Here is a 10650-nt window from a genome sequence, read left to right as displayed (position 1 = left end):
TTTTTGACAAGGCTTCAGTAAATAGTAGATGGATCAACTGAAAGGACAGATTCTTCTCTCAGGTCTTGTGTCAGGTCTTTGCTGGAATATTTCGTTATGATTTTTAAGGACTTGACTTTGTTTGCTTATATACTGGTCAGTGTTAAGTGGTGTAACAAAGAATAAAAATGTTCTTCTGAAAATTAATGACTGGAGTGAACATGAGTGAAAAAGCAGTCAAGAAACAAAAACAACAAAAAAAGTGAAAGACCTTCAGAATTCCTGTAGAACTATTGCTCAAGACCAAAAAACAAAGGGAGAAATGTTTCCCACTATGTTGTCAAAGGAGCTTGCAAAGAAAAGCGTCTGGACGTCCAGACGCTTTTCTTTGCAAGCTCCTTTGACTACAATGACCTGGATGACTGAGAACCTTCACAGACATATTCCCACTATATTGTGTCACCGTTTTGTTTGTGTGTTTGTTTGTTTGTTTTTGTTGTTGTTTTTACCACTATTAAGCATTTAAGAACTGAGGAGGAAAAAAAATGGTGGTTTTGAAATAACCATATAAAACTGACAGCCTGGCTACATATCAATGCATAGTTCATTAGTGATGATATACAACTGCATAGGTGAGTAGCATGGGTAACATTGCACATTTGTGAAGTCACCATATTTTTCTACACAAAATTACATCAGTGATCTTTTATAAGTCCAGGCACTAAACTCATCTGCCTGCAGCCCAGAGCTGCCATTCACTGAATACATTTATAACATTAAGAAATAATCACTTACAACAAAAACAGGGCCTGAATAGTTGAGCAGCTGAAATTGTATAACAAGCAAGAAAACGCCATTGACCTTAACACACCAGACTGACACCACACGCTTTAATCTCATTTATTTTTTTTGGCCAACACATTTGGCCCCACTAACCTGTTTCTAATCAATTAGACTAATGGAATAATCTATTTGTCTGAAACAGTAAACATTCATTGTGTAAGCCTATTGATGGCCTGTATTTAGAGGTGAAAAGAGACCATTCACGGTGTAATCACTGTACTTCATACCTCAAGCCATGGGCTATGCATTAAAAGAAACAGAAAACATTTGGTTTTATCACATTCTCATCCCTGACTAGTGATTATGAAGTATGAGGCAACAACCAAGCTGTGCCTTTGTGCATTCCTGCAGGACATTTTGCTTGTCGTCAGTGTATGACAGCTCACACTGACACCAGTGCACTGCTATTTTTCTGTCACATTGGCATCACTTAGTTTGCATCAGGCATTCTAGTCTTTGAAGAGGTCTGTCTGTTGTGCGAAGCTGCTAGCAATCAACAGATTCCATTTCATCATACTGTATACACATCACAGGCAAAGTCAAAAAACATGTCAAGGACAATCTTTTCACTGGTGGTTCCTGTCTGCTATTTGGGACGTTTTTAGGGGATCAAGAAGACAAAACAAATCAACAGGTGCAATATGGAGATTGTGGGGACATGTGATGTGCAGCTGCTCCGATCAAAATGAACAGCTGCAGGCAAATATCACAGTAACACCTTAAACAGGAAACAGACCTGAGAATTTCTGAAAGACTGTGTTTTGCATGTTTTTTTTTCCATTGCACTTTTTTCATTCTTGACAGCCAGAATTGAGAAAGGTTAAATGTCAAAATACAATGGACAAATGTGTTATGTAGCTGCATTGCCAGAGTGCACACGACAGGAAATATATCACAATTTGCCTACGACATTTTTTTCCTAAAGTTATCTATTAGTGTGGGAATCAGTCCGCACGGGGATTCGGGAACTGTACTTTATCATATCTAGTTTAAATAATCGAGAGAGAGAGAGAAATTAATAGAGGAAATATTTTACCAATTTTCAATTCATGGAAAACCATCGTCATGAGCAAAATGATTGGGACCATGTGTAATGATCGTGTTGCCTTTGAAATGGTTGCTTTAAAAACAGGGAACACTTTGCAACAGATTACCATCTTTTATTTATTTATTTTAACCTTTACCTGAAGAAACCATAAAGCATGATAGGGTGGTCCCAGTACAGAGTCATACCAATAGATATAAATGACTGTAGATGAAAATAACAATATTTCTTAAATTGTAACTGAAACGAAGTTCAGTCGAAAGGTATCTGTAAATTTTTTATGTGCTTTATTTATAGATAGAGTAAGATATGTATAGGTATTTTGACTTTAGATCGTCTTCATTAGTGATCTATGATGATCAACTCCAGATGAGATGGAAAGAAGCAGATGAAAACATGAGTCATGTCATCTGAGGCTTACAAACCGAAAGCTCTAAACTTTAAACACTAAAATTCCAAAAGTTAAACTAAAAAGCTCAACTTTCTCAACAAGTACTTGCACTTGTTTTATAGTTTGGGAATATACTTTGGGTTTAATTTCTATGCCAGTCATAGTTCTCCCAGAAAGCCAAATTCTTCAAAAGGTTTGGATCAACAAAGTTCAATTGATTTTGAAAGCATTTATGCATACAAATCATTCAAAATGAGCAAAAGAGAATGCAAATCAGTTTAAGAATTCACTTTTACTCTCCTGCTGTGGGTGAGTCTATTCAATGTGTGTGAACACCTTTTGTCCAGTAAATGGCAAACAGTGAAATGGTTCAGGATTGTTTGTTAAAATATGACCGATGAGGCAAGGACCTCAACATAGTATTCATTTGCACACAAATGGCTATAACATTAAAAAAAAAAAGTGAACTAACAAAATCACAATATGATAACACATTATTATAATGAAATATTTACACAGAAATCTGAATGTCTGACATAAAATACAACTTTCAAAACTGAGCAAATAACTATAGATCATATTTTTTCATGAGAAAATAAACAAGAAATCTTCAGCTATTATTTAAACATCAAGATGAACTCTGTTAAGTAGTTACAGTCACTTTTGCAACTTTGACAACATGTTTAATAAGCTTCATGTCACATATCACAAGGTTCATATAAGTCATAATTGTTGAAATGAAAATAAATTCAACCATATACATCCATATATTGTGCTTTTAATAATATAGATGCATTTTCCTCATGATAAAAAAATAAGTCTCCATTTTTCGAGTCTTAGCTTCAGAAGTCTCGCATACAGTTAATTCAGTTAATGAAAAGAAATCCATTAAATATCAGTCAAATATAACTGTCATATTTCAAAGCCCTAAAAAGTGCTATATCACATCAATAGTGGCTGTGGAAAATTAGGCTTACTTATCTTCATGGTAAATGTTTCTTCTCAAGGACACAATAAACCACCCCATATAATAAGGTCATCAATTCTGGATGAACACGCTTTGTAATCAATGAGAGAATAAGAAACACCCACTGCAAGGTTATTGCCCTTGGGATAGCAAGAACACAGATGTTTTTCAAAACCTCTGTCTCTTGGGTAAATGCCTAATTAAAGTGAAATAGGGGTTAAGAAAGATTGTGCTGTACAATAAAAGCAATACAACAGGAGAAAAGTCATTCTCTCCCCTGATGCTATTATTCCACTCTCTGCTGGGAGGCATTCAGAGAGGTAATTAACTTTGCTGACATGTTGTGAATTCTTGCCTCTTAGGCTGAATGCTGGATGTGTAGATAGACTGATTGAAAAAGTCCCATTTAGGTTTCCATCTTTAAATTATCCACGTCCAACCATATTTCCATGGTAATATTGCTGATAATCGCACTAATTTTACACTTGGCAGGAGATAATAGCCACAGCTTATCCTCAACAACAAGCATTAATTGCCATCCTCATTCTTTCTGCGATGCAAAATAAAATACCTGCTGTAGTTTGCTTAAGGATGAAAAAGCACAAAAAAATAATTACGACTGTCTGCACATCTAAAAACCTGGATGTCGTAGCATGAAAATGCTAGAACACTGAACCTGCATTTTACATGGGACGTTTGTTTTATTTTGTAGCTCTATAACATAATAGTAATGAAGATAACTAGATATTATCTATCAAGTGTTTTGTTTTTCCCCCAGTGTCATGTTAAATATAGAATACATACACACATGCACGAAATATATAGATATTATATATGCTTGTTTTATCCAGCTTGCTTAAGCCCAGATTTATAGCAGTGTAACACTACAAAATAAACATGTCAACACTTGAAAAGGAGAAACCAGTCATTTTTTTGGCTTTTCTGCTTGTTAAATGACTTGTTAACTGACAGGAGTTGTGATATAATGAACTTTAATCTCAGGGTGACCTGTTTGTCTATTTTAATTATATATCTAATCATAGTTGAAAACCCATGTTTCCTCTAGCGATTTAAAAAGTACACACTGCCAACTTTTAATTGAGCCTCCAGGTAAAACAACTGAAGATCACTCTTAGGCCCCTTCAGTAATTGCGCTTTGAGATGGGCATGAGTGAGCCACTTAAGATGATGGAGAAAAAAATAGATTCCACATGAAATTAGTCTTTTTGAAAAGTTGCTGCAATCAATAACTTTGCACCCACAATGAAATTATATTAAGTTAAATGACTGACACCTGTGTGGCAAAGTAAGAGAGGCTACTCATAGCTAGTTGTATTATTTGCTTCTTGCGTCCAAGTTTCCAAAAATACTGTCATAACAAGGTTAAGATGGCTACAAAATAAGACATTATTTTTCATAAATTCATGACAGCTGCCACTACTACACAACAAAAGTATTAAACTAGTGAAACTAAATTAAGAATTACCACTATTAAAGGTAGAAATATTGTAGGGAATAACAAAACAAGAAGGCCAACTACTGCTAAAATAAATCAGAGATTTTGTTAAATCAACATGTTTTGCTACTATGATACGGCACAGTGGCTAGCCTTGGAATTGTAGTATAATACATCAAGTGCAATACAACGCTTGCTGTTATCACCTAAAATGACAGTTACTGGCAAAATTAACCAGGAAATTCTGTTTCTAATCAAGTCAGAAGTCAATTTAAGAATAGAGAACTCTGTAATGATACTATAAGGTTATTAATTAAAAGATAATTAATATTATGTTAATTACAAGGATATGTAACTAATCAGCCCATCAGAGGAGGTTAATTTATACAAAGAATTTTAAGTTATAAAGCACATTTAGTATCCAATCAATAGCCCAGTCTTTACATTGTCGAACAATTCCTTTCTTACCTAAAGTCAGAGACTGTGCAAATGATTAATTCACACCACTCTGGTAAAATTATGTCAAGTTCTTGTCATTTGAATGCTACACGTGTTTTCTGTTAGAAGAAGCTGTTGAACTACCTGTGCACAGGCTGCACTTGTACACACTCATTAATGTTTTCAGTGTTTGCTCTTTGCATTGTCAAATCTTTACTCCGCAGCCAGAGACAAGAAATACGTGTTTGTCCCACCCCATAATCTCTGATGTCAAAGAGATATAAAAGTCTAAATAAATGGAATTGCCGAGGATTAAAAAAGATGACTGTGACATTACCTCAGATCGTTTTCTCAGGATGGAGGTTGTCTGGTGCTGCGGTACTAATACCATTAGTATAATTGGAAGCTGGTTCATATGTAATACAAGCACTTTATCAGTCAGTGAAGTCAGTTGCCCACTCAGTGTCAAACGAGCAGAATGGAACTCAATATTTGTACGTCATCACAGATTGCTTCTACAGTTTACATTGTGCAAATGAAGTAGAGTGAGAAGAAAATTTTACTCCTTAATCTCTGTGAAAAGCAATATATATACTAAATTTTAAGGTCTATTTAGTATAGCTGATTTATGCTGTTGTTCAGTAACAAAACCTATCATCGTTTTCATAACTGATTATGCTAATGGTAAAGGTAAGATATTATGTTGTCAGCTTGCCTGGTAGTTTTTAACCAAGCTTAAGGCAGGGACCTAAGAAGGGATTAACTTTACCATGGCAAGGAAGGGCAACAGTGAACACTTCACATATACTCACAAATGTATGTAAAAAATTTAATAACAGAATTGGAAATCATTATGTTTTCTCAGGAAAATTAAGGACGTAGTTCATGGATTTATGAAGAGGGGTTTGGGGGGGTTTGCCGGTGGTATGTAGTCTAGCATGGCTTTTGCTATTCAGTCTTTCTTTTTATAGAACAATATCTAGGATTTGATGCCACGTTTTCAGGGGCTTTGTAAAACCTGAAGAATTGATTAATTCAGAGTTTTTGCCAACTTTTTCTTCTTTAAGAGTTTGAGGTGTTTCTGATCATTAGAAGGACACTGGTTCATAATCAGGAGCTTATTTGCATTTTCTCTCCATTTTTATCTGGGCTTTGCATAATGTATATTTTAAGCTTTTAGTGCTGTACAAAAGACTATTTTCTATGACTTGTTACAGCAAAAAAGATGACAAATGTGTTTTGGCAAACTTGAATCTAAATGGAACTCAATTAAACATGTGAAAATGTTACGACAATAGCCCTTAAAGCCATAAATATATGTAGTGTTTCTTAGACTACAAGCCAAAATGCAAAATGGGCTGAACTTAACTTATTTTTCTCTACCCTCTTATTATTTTTTCTCTTTACCCTCTAGCAGATCATTACATGAAGGAACCTTTTAAAAAAACAAGCGCGTCCATGCTCACAGGTGTACACACGGGTGATCACACCCACAAACTACACCCTTTTTGGCTCCTACCTCAAAGCACACTGTGTTCTGTTGATCTTATGTGCTGCACAATAATGTTTAATATTTAGTATTTACTGTCATATTCTCATATATCATTGTGATGTTGTTTATTCTATTACTCTTGTTCTCTTCTGCTTGTTTTCTTTTTTCTTTCTCAGCAGGTGATCCAGGTGATTGATATATGCATTTTCTTTTTTTTCTTTTTTTTTTCTGCCCATTCTGTTGGTTTTTGTCTTTTGCCCTTCTCCCCCGTCCCTCTTCTCAGCTGTCTCTCTTTCCCTCTTTCTTTCTCCCCTTCTTTCCCCCAGTCAAGTCTGTCCCGTATTCAGCAAGTGAAAATAAAATAAACAATAAAAGGTGAATCAAATGGACCATTACGGCAAGGCTGGGATGGTCAATTTGGTAAAGTGAATCCGTTGGGCATCTTTCTTTGCCTTTAGACAATAATTCTGATGGCAAAAGAGCCAAACGGGACAGGCAAAAAAAAACCCCACTTATTTTTCTACAAATCTTTGCCATTTCAGTATTCATTCACTGTATAATCACACAGATTGTAAGTTTAACTTTGATATTCAATAAACATGAAGTCTCCAGTTACTTTCCAGCTATCTCAACTTTATAGAGGGGATGTAAGCACCTTTTTCTGGTCTGTGTATGACATCTCCTTTCAGTGAGACCTTCATTAGTTTCTAGCTTGGAGAGTCACTTCCTGGCATTTGCAAATAATTCAATCACTTCTTAATGGCCATAATAAACGAGAGCTCGCATTGAAGCTAATCCTCCTAAGTACACACAATAACTGAAAAAGGTAGCAGTATAACAATCAGCTTTATGAGCTTTTGCTATTATCCACAACTCTTTGTGAACAGGTTTCCTTAAAAGTGTATTATTATGCTTCATTACCACTTTTCAGTGTTGTGTTTTCCATTTTCTAATGTATATATATGTTACATATTACCACCTATTTTGCACTAGTTATACTTGTAAAGGTAGGGCGAAAAAACCCAAACAAACAGAAAAAGCTGGTGCTGAATACAAATTGTCTGCAAAGCACTTAGGATTTTATCATTTCCCGACTTGAGGTACAATACGCACACCAGAAAATGAAAATGTTCTACAGAAGTGAAACACTGATTTGCAGTAAATGTAGCTGTTATGAGTGAATTTCAATTATAGGATGGATACCCCACAATGCTTTGGTACACTGCAGAGTTCTGAGTTAATTATTTGCTTGACTAATGTGCAGGCCTTAAGATAGAGGTTCAGCAACCAAAACCATTTTTTTCTTTTCCTTTCCTCCATTGTTCGTGAAGAAAAGAGCGTGGCGCATGGGTGCATTTCTTTTTCTCAGTAGGTTTACGGAAACAGTGAAACATTTGTGCTTGGTTTGATCCTCCAGGGGAAAAAAACAATCTGCAGTAGGAAAAGGAGGTTGGAAAAAATCAGTTTTTACAATTTGATATGGGAATTATTCCACACATTAATTAAAACTGATTTTTTATGTTATGAATTTGTTCCACTACGCGTTAAAACAAAGCAAACTCTTTAAACTTCTTAGTACCTAATCACACCAGCACGCCGAAAGCTGCCATTGCTTCTTTTTCCGCAAAATAGTGTGCCATTGAAAGGCATATTAAAAGATAAAAGCAAACCTTAACCTTGCATTGCTCACAACCACTGGCTTTAATAACATTTTGTTCTTTTTGTTAATCAAAATAATATCTGATACTCATGTTACTGAAGCCTGGTACACGTTTGTCATTCTTCCTGGGCTAAACAAATGACCAACATAGAAGTCATCGATATAAAAGTGCACATCAGTCCCTAGATGAGTGTCCTTGTACACATTCAGCCTGCAAATTTCTTTCAGTATCTGGATTTCAGTGTTGTTCTTCTTCTCTATGCTCTGCAGCATCCTTTAGCTTACCCACCACACGGCTAAAAATGTCTCTGGGCATAATGGTCACCAGCGGTGCAAATGTGTGAGTCAGTGTAGAAGAGAGTCTAAACTTAAACAAAAAGCAACATGCAGTGGGAACGGGGGAAAAAGACCTTCATACAACAGAATTTGCAGTCCTACAGCTCAGAAGTATGACTAGTATCCACTGATAAAAGCACAATATCCAAAAAGAGTTTGGCTTAAATAATAAAACTTTGGCTTGAATAAAACTTCATGTGTTTTAGTGCTTTTCAGACTTACATTACACCAGTCTGATCTCTTGCAACTTTTAAGAAAAATACAACTTTCTCACGACTTCATACTCTTAATTAAACCTTCTTTTCTTACTTATTAAAAACTACAATCACCGTGTAATAAGAACCGCATAAAGCACTGCACAATTTTAGTTTCCTTCTTTAAAGGTAAATTATAATGATCTCTGAGTTTTTGTTTTGGATTTTGGTTTTTCGACATTGAAAACATAGAAGTGCGTTTTGCACCATGGTATTAATATACTATTTGACTGGATGTGTGAAAATACACTCTGACAAGCAAAGCATTTAACTGGGGCCACTTTTCAGCAGCACTCTTATCTCCCAAGTGTTTTTTACGCACGTGTTGCTAGGAGGAAAAAAAGCATTGATTAGTCAGAGCTGACCCTTGCCAAATTAGGCAACACAATTTAATAAGGCTAATTTCCCTTTATGACCATAAAAAAATAAACAAGAAGAAATATGATCTTAGCTAACATGACCCTCTTCAATTGCTGAACATAATTAATGGTCTTGCTGCACTGAACAAGGAGACAGCATGGTGAGGAAGCCTTTCATTACACTGAGTAGATGTTGGGATTCTAAAAAAAAAAAAGTTCAATCTCTGCTGGGAAATTATACTTCTAGAAAGATGGTTACACAAATTGTGCAACAGTGCAGCTGAATGACCTTCTGTATTTTAGTCATCTTCATTATTGGATGACATTTCATTAACATATCTGCTGTTAAACTCAAAGATGATAGATAATATTGAAAGCTCTATCCCAGCATAGACCAGTAACTTGATAATGACTGTGATCGTTTTGTCTTTTGTTTGGTTACTGAGTCATCCCTGGATGATGAATGCATATCAAAGTGCACAAGAAAACACGGTGACCAGATTTGATATTCGCAGATTGGCAGACAGTCTCAAAAGAAAATGTCGAAAGCATGATAGTTATGGGTCACAAAGGGAAACAAAGTTTAAAAGCATTGCATAAAGACAGAGATGGTTTTATGCCTCTACTACTTTTACTGGGACCTACATGTGTTGAAAATTATTCTTTTCAGTTGAGCTTAGCAAAGAGAATAGTCTAGTAAAAAAGGCAGTTCTGTACTGGCCTCGCTCTGTTTTTTCCCTTTTTTTTTTTGATTGAAAGGGGAACTAAAATTGATCACACAAAGGCTCATATTCTGCCGCATGCACTTTTTTGTCGACATTGATGCGAGTCAGTAAGTGAAAGGACACACCAGGTGAGACGAGCCAAAGGCTGGCAGTGTCAGAACAGCACAGTGTCTGGTTCTAGCTCAGCAGAGCAGCTGCTTTGATGCTCTGGGAGCCGAGAAATCTGACTGCAATTTTTCAGTGCCTTAGTGGAGCGCTGCATGCTGGGTAGGCTGCGGCACGGATCAGGCTTCAGCAGATTCAACGAAGGAAACAGGCCTGTAGGTAAAAAGAAACTTGTGAAATTGTGGTATCTGTGAGTTTCCTGATATTTTACAGCAGATTTCACTTCATTAAAATTGTGCACCCTGTAGGCTTTTGTCCCTCATATCTTAAACACCCAAAGATGTGAAACCCTCATAGGCTACAGGTTGGAAATTAAATATTGGCTTCTGACCGCAGGTTAACTTTCAAGTCAATTCACTGGAGCTAAATAGTGAAAACATCTGAAGTTTCTCTTAATTTGTGCTTGCAATATGTAGTCACAAACATCCCCAGATCAAATACGAGTTTGCTAAGTATTCCATATAAAGAATAATTAATGTAATATAATAATTAATTCAAGCTAAAATACATGCATCTTGTTAGCATCTTGCACCTGTGTGT

At 35.8% G+C, this 10650-nt stretch overlaps 1 protein-coding gene across 1 annotated transcript in view; it reads right to left on the bottom strand.

Moving 5' to 3' along the window:
* Positions 1–1229: 1229 nt before the first annotated feature.
* igsf9a (immunoglobulin superfamily, member 9a) overlaps positions 1230–10650 on the bottom strand; it is a 75061-nt gene continuing 65640 nt past the window's right edge. Inside the window, exon 22 of the mRNA XM_086300238.1 lies at positions 1230–10263. Coding sequence (XP_086156364.1) covers positions 10100–10263 — 164 coding nt within the window. The 3' untranslated portion in view covers positions 1230–10099. The remainder of the gene's footprint in view (positions 10264–10650) is intronic.

This window comes from Aulonocara sp. 'chitande type north' Nkhata Bay, linkage group LG7 (assembly GCF_057382095.1).
Source record: "Aulonocara sp. 'chitande type north' Nkhata Bay isolate Kocher_YH1m ecotype deep benthic linkage group LG7, A_spYH_male_GT1.1, whole genome shotgun sequence".
Taxonomy (NCBI): domain Eukaryota; kingdom Metazoa; phylum Chordata; class Actinopteri; order Cichliformes; family Cichlidae; genus Aulonocara; species Aulonocara sp. 'chitande type north' Nkhata Bay.
The sequence above is the reverse complement of the archived record's forward strand: the minus strand, read 5'-3'. Positions and strand labels throughout refer to the sequence as shown.